Source organism: Lampris incognitus, chromosome 3 (assembly GCF_029633865.1).
Source record: "Lampris incognitus isolate fLamInc1 chromosome 3, fLamInc1.hap2, whole genome shotgun sequence".
NCBI lineage: Eukaryota > Metazoa > Chordata > Actinopteri > Lampriformes > Lampridae > Lampris > Lampris incognitus.
In genome coordinates, this window is record NC_079213.1 from 5,327,645 (window position 1) to 5,340,882 (window position 13,238).

General features: G+C 47.6%; 1 protein-coding gene across 1 annotated transcript in view; it reads left to right on the plus strand.

The window, feature by feature from the left end:
- The first annotated feature begins 3,058 nt into the window (after positions 1-3,058).
- The window catches only part of LOC130108956 (protein NLRC3-like), a 28,111-nt gene continuing 17,931 nt past the window's right edge, over positions 3,059-13,238 (plus strand). The window contains exons 1-5 of the mRNA XM_056275618.1: positions 3,059-3,150; positions 6,983-7,080; positions 7,676-7,723; positions 11,457-11,525; positions 12,581-12,683. Of these exons, the coding sequence (XP_056131593.1) occupies positions 12,595-12,683 (89 nt within the window). The 5' untranslated portion in view covers positions 3,059-3,150; positions 6,983-7,080; positions 7,676-7,723; positions 11,457-11,525; positions 12,581-12,594. The remainder of the gene's footprint in view (positions 3,151-6,982; positions 7,081-7,675; positions 7,724-11,456; positions 11,526-12,580; positions 12,684-13,238) is intronic.

The window sequence follows — 13,238 nt, forward strand, 5'->3', positions numbered from 1 at the left end:
ATGATTTGTATTTGAAATAAGATTTTTTTTACATCAAACTTTGCTTTCGTCAAAGTATCCTCCATTTGCAGCAATTACAGCATTGCAGACCTTTGGCATTCTAGCTGTTAATTTGTTGAGGTAATCTGGAGAAATTGCACCCCACGCTTCCAGAAGCAGCTCCCACAAGTTGGATTGGTTGGATGGGCACTTCTTTGAGCAGATTGAGTTTCTGGAGCATCACATTTGGGGGGTCAATTAAACGCTCAAAATGGCCAGAAAAAGAGAACTTTCATCTGAAACTTGACAGTCTATTCTTGTTCTTAGAAATGAAGGCTATTCCATGCGAGAAATTGCTAAGAAATTGAAGATTTCCTACACCGGTGTGTACTACTCCCTTCAGAGGACAGCACAAACAGGCTCTAACCAGAGTAGAAAAAGAAGTGGGAGGCCGCGTAGCACAACTGAGCAAGAAGATAAGTACATTAGAGTCTCTAGTTTGAGAAACAGACGCCTCACAGGTCCCCAACTGGCATCTTCATTAAATAGTACCTGTTAGAGCCTGTTTGTGCTGTCCTCTGAAGGGAGTAGTACACACCGGTGTAGGAAATCTTCAATTTCTTAGCAATTTCTCGCATGGAATAGCCTTCATTTCTAAGAACAAGAATAGACTGTCGAGTTTCAGATGAAAGTTCTCTTTTTCTGGCCATTTTGAGCGTTTAATTGACCCCACAAATGTGATGCTCCAGAAACTCAATCTGCTCAAAGAAGTGCCCATCCAACCAATCCAACTTGTGGGAGCTGCTTCTGGAAGCGTGGGGTGCAATTTCTCCAGATTACCTCAACAAATTAACAGCTAGAATGCCAAAGGTCTGCAATGCTGTAATTGCTGCAAATGGAGGATTCTTTGACGAAAGCAAAGTTTGATGTAAAAAAAATCTTATTTCAAATACAAATCATTATTTCTAACCTTGTCAATGTCTTGACTCTATTTTCTATTCATTTCACAACATATGGTGGTGAATAAGTGTGACTTTTCATGGAAAACACGAAATTGTTTGGGTGATCCCAAACTTTTGAACGGTAGTGTAAATGTAATGATTATTACTATTATTATTCACCCTCTTCATCCCAGGCTCCTCGATTTTCTCCCTCATCTATTGCCACTCCCCCCGCCCTAGTACCTCTCCCTGTCGTTTGTCTGTGTGTGTGTGTGTGTGTGTGTGTGTCTTCAGGACTGGAGGCAGGCGTGCTGCAGGCAGAGCAGAGGTCCACCACCTTCATCCCAACTCCTTATCGACCCAGCCTTGCCGCATCCACCTTGCCAGATCGTAGCGCCTGCTCAGTTCAGTCTACGCTTCAAGCCTTTACACTGAGAAACTGCCTGTTCAGTTTTTCTCGTTTAACCTCGCCTTTCATGTTCCCCACAATTCTGCCTGCTCTGCTCTGCCCAGCCCACCTCCACCCCTCAGTCTGTCCCCATGGAGCCCCGCTTGCCTCCCGGTTCCCTCGTTTGGCCCCCTTCCCAGTGCTTCTCCCCAGACTCTTTGTTCCCTGTCTCTCTGCTAGCCCTGTTTTGCCTGGCTTCCTCCCGGGTCTCCCCTCCCTCGTCTGCCCGGCCTACCTCCGGCCCGGGTTGCCCTGCAGCCCCAGTCCCTTACCTTCTCTCCAGCCTGGCAATAAAAGCTGTTGCTGTCACCTAACTCCTGCCTTTGAGTTTGTCTGTGTTCGCAGATCGTGTTCGGCCTCTCCGCCTTGCAGCTCCATGCAAACACCCACGTGATGGACTGGCTCCTGATGGGGCTGCTCGGTTGGAAGGAGGAGGGTGAGTTGAAAAGAAGCAATGGGAAGAAATTAAGGAGAATTCAAGTTACCATGAGGATAGTGAGAACGAAAGAGAAATACAATTGGCTTGAATAAAGCTGACTGGGAGCGAGGACAGATTTGGAGTTCTTTCAGACAAACAAGTCAAGTAAAGATGAAGTCCAAATGAAATCAAATAAAACTGTAAACTGTCCATTTTGTCCAACGCAGCTGTCTTAATATCACTGTTAAAAAATTAAATGTCAAATGAAATGTGATACTTGCTGCTGTCATGCAATGCAATACAACTTGGGCAGCAGTGTTCCAGGCAGAACAGCAGGGACCACCTAATAATAAATAAAACCCCTCCCTCAACTTACCCAGGAGGATGGAGGTCTTGCAGGTGTCAGCGACGTTGCTGCCAAACCCTTGTGCACAGGGGAGATGGTTTCTGACGTGACCAGGGGAGGCGCCGCAGTTGGTCCTCCGTGTCTTCATGAGGAGAACTACTGTTTCTACCTGTTCCTGTGCTGACGTCATCTGTTCCGTCTGGGTGAACCATTCCACTGTTGCTTGTTGGGTTCGAGCATTAAGACGTTGTATAAATGCCTCTGCTGGGTATACTGGGAGAAGGACGCTGAATGTGGAGCTGCCGGGGAAGAGGAGAAGAGGGAGGCCAGAGAGGAGGTTTATGGATGTGGTGAGGGAGGACGTGCAGGTGGCTGGTGTGACAGAGGAAGATGCAGAGGGCAGGAAGAGATGGAAATGGACGATCCGCTGTGGCGCCCCCTAACGGGAGCAGCCGAAAGAAACAGCGGCAGTAGTAGATAGACGTCTCTCTCTACCTCCCCCTTGCTCCGCCCCTTTTGTCGCTCACTTTAGTTTCGATTTGGACGGTTTGAAGACAAAGCAAGAGAGGCAAGGCGGAGATGGCTTGGCCATGTGCGGAGGAGAGACGCTGGGTATATTGGGTGAAGAACATGGGGCTGCCAGGGAAGAGGAGAAGAGGGAGGCCAGAGAGGAGGTTTAGGGATGTGGTGAGGGAGGACATGCTGGTGTGGCGCCTTGTTATGAAACCCGACGCTTTTCCGTGCAAGACACGCCCCCCCGTAGCATCCAGCCACTAGGATCCTAGGAACGCCCGCCCCGCCCCAAGTCTGCCTCTGCCTGATTCGCTAACCTTAAACCTAACTCCGCCCTAACCCTAACCCTAACCAACCCAACCAACACGGCAACGCGTACTGGCCAATCAGAGCGCCCGGAAAAGGCAGGAGGGTGGACCGGACCCCCCGTAAACACAGCGGAGAGTGACAGTATAAGTTTCGACTTGACTCCGTGACGGAAGAGAAGGTAATCCTATGAAAAAAGGTAAACCTATGAGTATATATATAAATATATAAAACCCAGTTGCCGGCATAGTTTGTATGAGGTATTGATCCATCGCTTGATCTCGTATCGATAACGCTGCGTCCGACGAACGTGTCCCAAACAAGCTCGGTGTGGTTTCGCAACGCGTCCGAAAACGACGGCAAAATAGATACAAATGAAGTACAAATCTGCGTACGTGTGGATAAAAAGTGTTTTAATATAAGCGGATCTGAGTCGGTGTGTGTGTGTGTGTGTGTGTGTGTGTGTGTGTGTACAATAGCGGCGTCTTTCTGCAACGCCAAGCTTCGCTTGTGGTCGCGTACGCAGCTTAAACGTTTGGGCGAAAGTGAAAGTGGCCGACGTGTCCGTAAAAGCAGTCGAGACAAAGGAGTCCAGAGTCCGGATTCCGGAGTTCGGAGGCCGGAGTTCGGAGTCCGGAGGCCAGACTGGAGGTCGGTAAAGTTATCTTTAAACTTGCTGTCTCCGCACCTCCCGCCGGGACGGTGCCACAAAATGGTCGCCAGTCACCCTACTCCGCGCGTCCGGCTTCCCACCCGCAGACACGGCCAACGGTGTCCGTAGAGACGCCCGGACAAGCCGGAAGTGACACGGGGGGTTTCGAACCCCGGCGGCGGCCGCGCCCCGTGTTGCGTCGTCTCCCTCGGGCGCTCCGGGGTGTCGGTGGTGGCGAGGCTCCGCCTGCCGTGCCGCTCCCGGAGAACGAACCTGTGGCGCAGCGGGGAGGATGGAGGCTCCACACCACGGGCGCTACAAAGCCAGAGCGACCCTGTCCAGGTTGCTCTTCTTCGTTCTTCTTCGTCTTCTTCTTCGTTCTTCTTTGTCTTCTTCTTCGTTGTTCTTCTTCTTCTTCGGAATTGGTTTCCAGTCGGAACGTGAGCAAGCAAGCAAAGCGTTATTTTTAAAGCACTTTTAAAAACACACCGTTACGAGGTGCTTCACTCTTCGCACACAAAAATACCAATAAATACATCAAATTAATTGAGCGGAAATAAAAACACGGAATCGGGAGTAGCAGACCAAGCTAAAAAGGAAAAAAACAAACCAGAAGTCAGGGATTGGACTCTACAACCAGGCCTGGCTGAGAAGATGGGGGTTTTAAATGAACGGCTGGTTTGCGCAGCAGCAGGACCCTCCTGAGGCTCCTGGGCTGGATTAGTCCAGACAGCGAGGGGCAGCTAAGGGGAAGTTGAGGGTGGAGTTAATTTTCATGTTCATACATTCTGGATTTTTTTCCTCTTTTTTTCAGTGAGGGAGGAGTCGCAGATGAGATTTTCAGGATTGTAACAAGATGGTTTAACTTGTTTTGGCAGGAAACAAAACAATTTATTATATCCAGCCTTAAAGCCTGACTTAACCTCAGCTTCTAACCCTAACCTTAAGCCATCATTCATGCGTTCATTCATTCATCAGCCGCTTCTCCGGGGTCGGGTCACGGTGGCAGCAAGCTAAGTAGGGCACTCCAGACGTCCCTCTCCCCAGCAACGCCCTCCAGCTCCTCCTGGGGCACCCCAAGGCCTTCCCAGGCCAGATTGGACCTGTGGTCCCTCCAGCGAGTTCTGGGTCTACCCCGGGGTCTCCTCCCAGTTGGCCGTACCCGAAAAACCTCCGAAGGAAGGCGCCCGGGAGGCATCCTGATCAGATGCCCGAACCTCCTCAACTGGCTCCTTTTAATGCGAAGGAGCGGCGGCTCTGCTCCGAGCTCCCTCCGGATGTCCGAGCTCCTCACCCTATCTCTAAGGCTGAGCCCAGACACCCTACGGACCCAATGCTTATCTTAAACCTAATCTTAAACGATAGGTCACCTATTCGATAGCGAACCCACTGGGCTGAGGGAACATCCTCCGCCCACCACAGGTTTGTCACTACAGACGGATGAGCTTACAGTCTTCAACAACTTCAACTCATTTACCCTTTTAAAACAGGAAACACTTTGAATTGAGGACTTTCCCGTGTCTCAACTTACGTCTACTTTCTACTGAAGTGCTGCTTATCTTTGGCAGTGTAACTGTAGGCCGTTAGGTTGTCAGCCATTTCATCAGTCCTCATGTTTAATTGGCTCCAGCTGTTCCTGCCTGGTCCCATTGTGTCATCCAGATGGTTTTGACTTCAGGAGGTTGAGTCAGACAAATTTTTTTTTTTGAGGGGATTTTTCCCTTTGGCTAATAGCCCGGCGCTTCCGAGCCATCCTGGTCTCTGCTCAACCCCTCTGCTGATCCGGGGAGGGCTGCCTCCTCCCATACCTGTGGAGTCACCAGCCGCTTCTTTTCACCTGAGAGTGAGGAGTTTCACCAGGGGCACGTAGCGCGTTGGAGGATCACGCTATTCCCACCCACCACCACCAACCAGAGGAGGCGCTAGTGTAGCGACCAAGACACACACCCACACCCGGCCTCCCACCCACAGACACGGTCAGTTGTGTCTGTAGGGACGCCGGACCGAGCCGGAGGTAACACGGAGATTCGAACCGGTGATCCCCGTGTTGGTAGGCAACGGAATAGACCACCACACCACCCGGACGCCCCAATTCAGACAGTTTATTACAACAGGTCAACTTCAGATTAAAACGAGAATGAACGTTTCATGCAGGCTAAGCGAAGCCCCCCCATTAAGTTTGCCCAAATCTGATCTAAACTTTTTTCATTTTTCAGCCCTGTGAGGAATCTCCAAAAAAAAAAAAATCGATTAAGATGGTAAAGATTAATCCCATGTAAACAAAAAAAACCCTCTTTTTTTATTAAAAAAAAAAAAAGAGGAGGGAGGACATGTTAGGCAACTGTTTAACAATAACGTTGCCCTCGCTGTGATGAAAAATCTGAAAAGCATGATATAAAATCAGCTGTACATTTCCTGTTCTGCTACTGCAATGCTTTCGCTGCCAGCGGCTCCAACATACAATGAGACATTTCTGAGGATAACATGGTAATGCAGTAATATTACAGACAAAATATTTTTCCAACTGCCGATCATAAGCGTTGTTCTGTCATATCTGTCAGGAAAACATCCCAGCCCCGAAAGCCTCCGAAACCTGCCCCAAAATCTGAAAAACCTCCCTAAAATCCAAAATATACTTGTAGCCAAGAAACCCTATTCTCATAGCGTGCATGCAGAAACACCAAAGTCCCCGGATTACAGCGTTAATTTCCTCTGCAGAAGATTATGATGACACATTCTTTGTCTCTTCTGCACCTCTGCTCCTCATCGATGCAATACGGCACTCTCTTCTCACATTTTTCTTAAAATACATGCATTTCCTTAATTAACTTGACGTTTCGGTGTGTATTTAAATCAACAAAGTGTATATAATTACATTTAGAGCCATACAAAAATAAGCAGGACGTCTTTTCTTAATTGTAACTCATTTCTTGTCATCGCTGTGAAAAACACTGTGTAGCAACAGTGACACCTACTGGGAAAAATAAAATACTGCATGGGGGCTGGGCGGTAACCAGAGAAAACAAAACTTAATGCATTAAAGAGAACACATACCTGCAGAAGGGAATGATAACACGTTTTTGGTCTCTCTTCTGCACCTCTGCTCCTCACCAATACAACACAGCACTGTCACGAGTTCCGGGTTCGAGTCTGTTCGTAAGTCGAGTTTGTGTGTAAGTCGGAACAGTTACATACAGTTCACATCTAGCGTCAGCTGGTCAAGTGTTTGTCTTAGTATATAGTATATATTTTACCCAAAACACCATAGATAGAATAATGCAGTAATGATAATAAATGTAACTACAGTACAGTATTTATAATTGAGAGAGAGAGAGAATGTGTGTATCGGTATAAAAACATTACATTTCTTACATTCCAGACTCCCCACCTGCCACTGTGCCCAGAGCGGGTCATGACCGGCGGAGGCTGGCTGCTTGATGCCAGAAACAAGAGCCTGCTCAGGACTCGCCCCACCGGGTAAGTGAATAAAAAGAGCGAACCTCCCTCTGAACGCTTTATTATGTCCACTTTCGTTTCAGTCGTGGTCGTTTCGCTGTTCTTCGGCTCATCGCCATCACTTGCATCAGATTCACGCCGTGAAGACGTGACCACACTAAAGACGTCTGACAGAAGAAGCCGTTTGTTTAATGGGACGTTTGACTGAAACCGATCCAAGAGGAGATTTGTCGTCAAGAAAAGCTGGAACAGGGACGAGGCCTGTTGATGGAGAACATTGTCGACCTCGCACGCCACAGATTTTCAAAATCACTCACGTTCCACCTCAGCTGCTGAAGTTTAAATTGATCAAAGTTTCTCCACCTCACATTTCATTTCTGAGTTTTGAGGCTTTTCTTCGGTCCACTGTCCAATTTGTAATTCACCGACACAGATAAGCTAAACCACCTGTTATCTGACACAGACTTGACCGGATCGCTGGTTAGACTGGTTTGATGTCATTCTGACATTTCTAGAGCTTGATACTGAAGTTATGAGGATGTGGTCAAATGTACACAGACATCTAGGACCGACCGAAAACAATAAGCAGCATCTTCTCTCTGTGTTTCCTCGGCAGGTGAAGATAGAAGGTCTGATTGACTTGATCTGGACCCGAGTTCACCAGGTAACAATTCCACCAGGAAACATACAAAATGTGTGATGACTCATCTACCTCATATTACACCGATCAGCCAAAATATTAAAACCACTGACAGGTACATGAACAGAAAGACAGACAGATAGATAGATAGATAGATAGATAGATAGATAGATAGATAGATAGATAGATAGATAATTACTGCCATGCAACATTGTTGGTGGCAATTGTTTTGCTACAGCGTGGTAGCTCAGTTCCAGTGCAAAAAGAAAGAGTGAGGCGTCCGGGTGGCGTAGCGGTCTATTCCGTTGCCTACCCACATGGGGATCGCCGGATCGAGTCCCCGTGTTACCTCCGGCTTGGTCGGGCGTCCCTACATACACAATTGGCCGTGTCTGCGGGTGGGAAGCCGGAAGTGGGTCGCCTCCTGGTCGCCTCCTCTGGTCAGTTGAGGTGCCTGTTCGGGGGGGCAACTGGGTGGGAATAGCGGGATCCTCCCACGCGCTACGTCCCCCTAGTGAAACTCCTCACTGTCAGGTGAAAAGAAACAGCTGGCGACTCCACATGTATGGGAGGAGGCATGTGGTAGTCTGCAGCCCTCCCCGGATCGGCAGAGGGGGTGGAGCGGCTCGGAAGAGTGGGGTAATTGGCCGGATACAACTGGGGAGAAAAGGGGGAAAATAAAAAAAAAAAGTGGAAAAACAAGTAACACCGTAAACCATTACAACAATACACACTAAAAGGTAACGCATGAATGTGAGATGAGAATATGTACAGTGAATATCTACTCATATATTTTCGGAATGTGTGTGTGTGTGTGTGTGTGTGTGTTAGTTAGTGTAGATAGCGGGACCGAAAACTAAAGCACTTATGATCCTAAATCTTTTTGGAGATGGTAGGTATTGTCTCAGAGAGTAAGGGAAAAATCTCAGAAAATTAAAATTATGCATAAATATGCAAAATATGCATTTTCTAAAAATGGCTAAAAACCACTTTTCTCCGCATTTCAGATGATTCTGAGCATCTTTGATTTTTTTCACCTATATAAAAAAAAATTTCTGGGACTTAGAAATGTTTTGGCATTATGCAAAATATATGCATTTTTGCAAAAATGCACTTATGATCCTAATTTTTTTTGGAGGTGGTAGGTATTGTTCCAGAGAGGACCAGAAAAATAGCAGAAAATTAAAATCTACTACTACTACTTTCGGCTGCTCCCGTTAGGGGTCGCCACAGCGGATCATCCGTTTCCAAGCAGAAAATTAAAATAATTATAATTATTATGCATAATTATGCAAAATATGCATTTTCTAAAAAATGGCTGAAAACCACTTTTCTCGGCATTTCAGATGATTCTGAGCATTTGGGGGGAGGGAGTTGGAGTGGGCGGGGGGGTTTAGGGGCAGGGGGAAGGCGGTTAGCTGGCAGGATGAAGAGGAGGGAGATTTAGACGGGTGGAGAACCAAACCGCTACATTGTAGCGGGGTTCTTCTAGTATGATATATACAGTTCAGTTGCCCAGCATATCAAGTAGCCCAACAGGCAGAGTACAACGATTAATGCAAACAAGCCCAGTCTGACTTCAGCCCAGTGCATTCAGGTCAGTATATGGGCTCTTGTTGCAAGGGGGGCTATGAAGGGATGCTAAGTGTTCTGGCCGCTGTAGGGAAGAAGCTGTTTTTTTGAATCGAGTGATTTTGGTTAATATGGACCTGTAGCGCCATCCAGAGGGGAGAAGCAGGAAGAGGTAGGTGGTGGGCCGGGTGGGAGTGGTCACTGGTTATTTTAACTGCCCGGCTGAAGGTGAGCTTTATGTACAGTGAGTTGACTGGGGAAAGGTCACGACCATGTTGGAGGCTTTATTACCAGTCCGCTCCAGTTTCCTCTTGATGTGACTGTCCGAGCTTTCGTACCAGACAGTGAGAGATGAGGATGCTCTCTGTGACGGCTTCATAGAAGTGGACCAACAGGTTCTCTTTGACATGATACTTCTTCGGTTGCCTGAGGAAGTGCAGTCTTTGCTGATCCTTTTTTGGTGATGTGGTCGGTGTTGATATTCCATTTCAGGGTGTTACTGATTTAAGTGCCAAGGAATTTGAAGGAGTCTTGTCAGTATCATGGGTTGGTCAGAGATATGAACCAGGGCTTTGATGGCCTCTTCCTGTGGTCTACAGCTATTTCCATTGTTTTTGAGGTATTGAGTAAGAGGTTATTGTTGCTGCGCCAATGTACAGCCCAGTTCCCCTCTTGGCAGGACTGAGTCTTGTCAGTGATAAGTCCAGTGATAGAAGTGTCGTCTGCAGACTCGATTATTTTGACCGAGCTGTGGTGAGCTGTAAACTGGTTGGTGTAGATGGAGAAAAACAGGGGAGATAACACACAGCCTTGTGGTGCACAGGGTTGGGCCCCTAAAGGGTTTTATCAATACTACTGCTCGGTACTTTAATGGTACTCTTATCGGTACTGTACACTTGTCCTCTCGAATGAAGAGATGATGCACTTTGGCGAGGTGCTTTGAAAGACTGCTGGTGTTGCCACCCTTGCATGCAAAATGCTTATCACAATTGTGGCAATGGGCTGTTTCATGGTCGGCTCTAGTGAAATAGAGCCAAACTTATGACCATTTTCTCTCCGCCATCGCTTCTCTGTCACTGGAGCCCTTCGTGCGAGCTGCGAATGTGTGTGTGTGTGTTTGTGTGTGTGCTATGTGTAACCGCCCCAGCTGCAGGCAGGCAGAGTGAGTCGCGTTTAAACAGACGGTCATAAGTTCTGGGAGAGTAGTGAGAATATATAATATGCAAAGCGGATATTTGATGGAGTTGGTGAGATGAGATAAATGTGCAAGATAAGTGTAAGATAACTTTTATCTAGTGAGGAAAAATACAAAAAAAGTGACTGCTCAAGCGAAGTACCGATAGCAGGACCGTTAAGCTCGCACCTTATCAATACCTCGGTATTTCCAAAAGTGAGCCCCGGGGTCATTCAGCCCCGAGTGTAGGGGCCCGACCCTTGTGGTGCACCAGTACTGAGGATCAGTGGGTGTAATGTAGCATTGTAAACCTTAACAGGCTGAATTCTGTTTTCTAAGTCCGGTATCCAGCAACACCGAGCTGGGTTGATGTGCGCGTCTAGAAGCCCGGTGAAAAGTGTGAGAGGATTAATCGTGTTGAAAGCCTAGCTAAAGTCTATAAACATGACGCATGTGTAGATATCGGTTGATTCCAGGTGTTAGAGTGAAGTGAAGAGCCAGGTTTATAGCATCCTCAACGGACCAACCAACATGGGGATTGCCGGTTCCAATCCCCCGTGGCGGGTATGTGTCCTGGTCGCTGCACTAGCGCCTCCTCTGGTCGGTCGGGGCGCCTGTTTGGCGGGGGAGGGGGAACTCGGGGGAATAGCGTGATCCTCCCCGGATCGGCAGAGGGGGTGGCGCAGCGACCAGGACGGCTCGGAAGAGTGGGGTAATTGGCCGGGTCCAGTTGGGTCTTGTGGAGTCCATGCCTCCGGAGGTGGGTCAGAGCTGTTGACCTGGGGGACCTACACAATATTAGGCAGGTGGTTTTAATGTTTTGGCTGATCGGTGTAATTGGTGTTGTATGCCTGTATAATGCAATTTTAGCAGATGACTGGTAAAGTCGTTCAAAGTGTTTATTTGCTGTTTTCAGATCTGATATTCATCGGAATTTATTGCATTATTTCTGTCTGACTTGGGTGTTGAAATTAACATTTCACATGAATGTTTTGTGTGTTTTTCTTTCAGTGGCATCCAGGTCGAACCAACAGCAGGCAGCAAGTTTTATAAAGTATTTAGTCTTTCCGCATTCTGCTGGTGAGTTATGCAGAGAGTCTCAGAACTGGTCTGACAGCTTGGATAAGTTTGAATGAATTACATTTTATCTAATAATAATAATAATAAATTAAACTTATATAGTGCTTTTCTAACAATCGAAGTCGCTTTACAATAAACGGGGTGAAACGACTGAGTGTAAAAAACACTACCGCCTCCCAACGCTGAGACCAGTCCCTTTAACGCAACCGCCTTTTACACAGTCCAGGTCTCGATGTCCACAGGACTTAAAGGACCAGTGTGTAAAATTTAGGGGGATGTAAATGGAAAATAATACCCCCCCCCCACCACCTTTTTTTTCCTCTCCAATCATACGCGGCCAATTACCCCACTCTTCCGAGCCGTCCCGGTCTCTGCTCCAGCCCCTCTGCTGATCCGGGGAGGGCTGCAGACTACCACATGCCTCCTCCCATACATGTGGAGTCACCAGCCTTCTTCTTCTCACCTGACAGTGAGGAGTTTCACCAGGGGGACGTAGCGCGTGGGAGGATCGACCAAGCCGGAGGCAACACGGGGAGTCGAACCGGCGATCCCCGTGTTGGTAGGCAACGGAAGAGACCGCCACGCTACCCAGACGCTCCGGAATGTGATACTCTTAAGTATGTTTTCATTAGTGTATAATAACCTGAAAACAATAATCATTACCGTAGAATGAGCTCTGTAAATCTCCGGGGGAGCAGGAATTCTCTTCCAGAGCCTGCCGTGCTGGACCGCTACAGTAGCCCAGAATGGACAAACCACACACTGGCTCTAGAGGGCCTTTCGCGTGTTTCCTGAGTTTCGCGGCCACCATAGGTTCTCCTACACGGGGAGGTTACACACTCGTCCTTTAAAAACCCTTCTTTCTGGGTGTTTCTGCTCGGCCTGTCAGATGGAAACAGCAGGTGGTTCCGGTATTTTATACACTCAGTGCGTATGTGACATGTTACTAATATGAATTATGACAGGCCTTAAAAAACCGAGCCTCTAATTGGAAACTTGTGATAGTGAATGTGTCCCCAAAAAAAACAGCATGCTGTGTGTGTGTTTGTGTGAAGATCTACACGCCACTATGAATGTGTCTGAGGAACGAGAGGAGGGAGGTCCTGCCTCGAAATCCACACTGTCTGGAGAACACGACAGCCAGACCAAACCCAAGAGGTAAGATGAGGATCTCTGACTGAATCACAATCATCTTCATTGGCGCAATGTGCCCATGCACACGAGGAATTTGACTCCGGTACACAGCAGATTCTCGCACTTGCGCACATCACTCGCACAAAAAAGGACAGAAAGACAACAAAAAAAAACCCAGAAGAAATAAATGGCGCTGTTGAGCCCACAGAATAGAGATCGTACAGAAGTACCAATGACGTGTAAGACGTAACGTGACGTCACTGGACCATTACTGTTCGACTGGAGCGAAAATCAAAATATTGCGAATCTTGTGTGTTTTCACACTGTCTTACTGGATCGTCGGTCATAATGAGTTGCCAAAATGCTGCTGTCGTTTGTAAAGGGGCTAATTACTGCCACAGCATCCACTGCAGTGGTAACAGCAAAGACGCCATGGAGCCCAAGAGTGGTAGAACCGTCCAATTCCGTCAGTGAATTTTGCGTCTTTTTATTGCATCACAGTACAACCACTCCTTAAGAGCCTAGATCTGGTCCAGTGTGAGGTAGTGACACAAGTGTTACATGCATTTATTTTTTTTA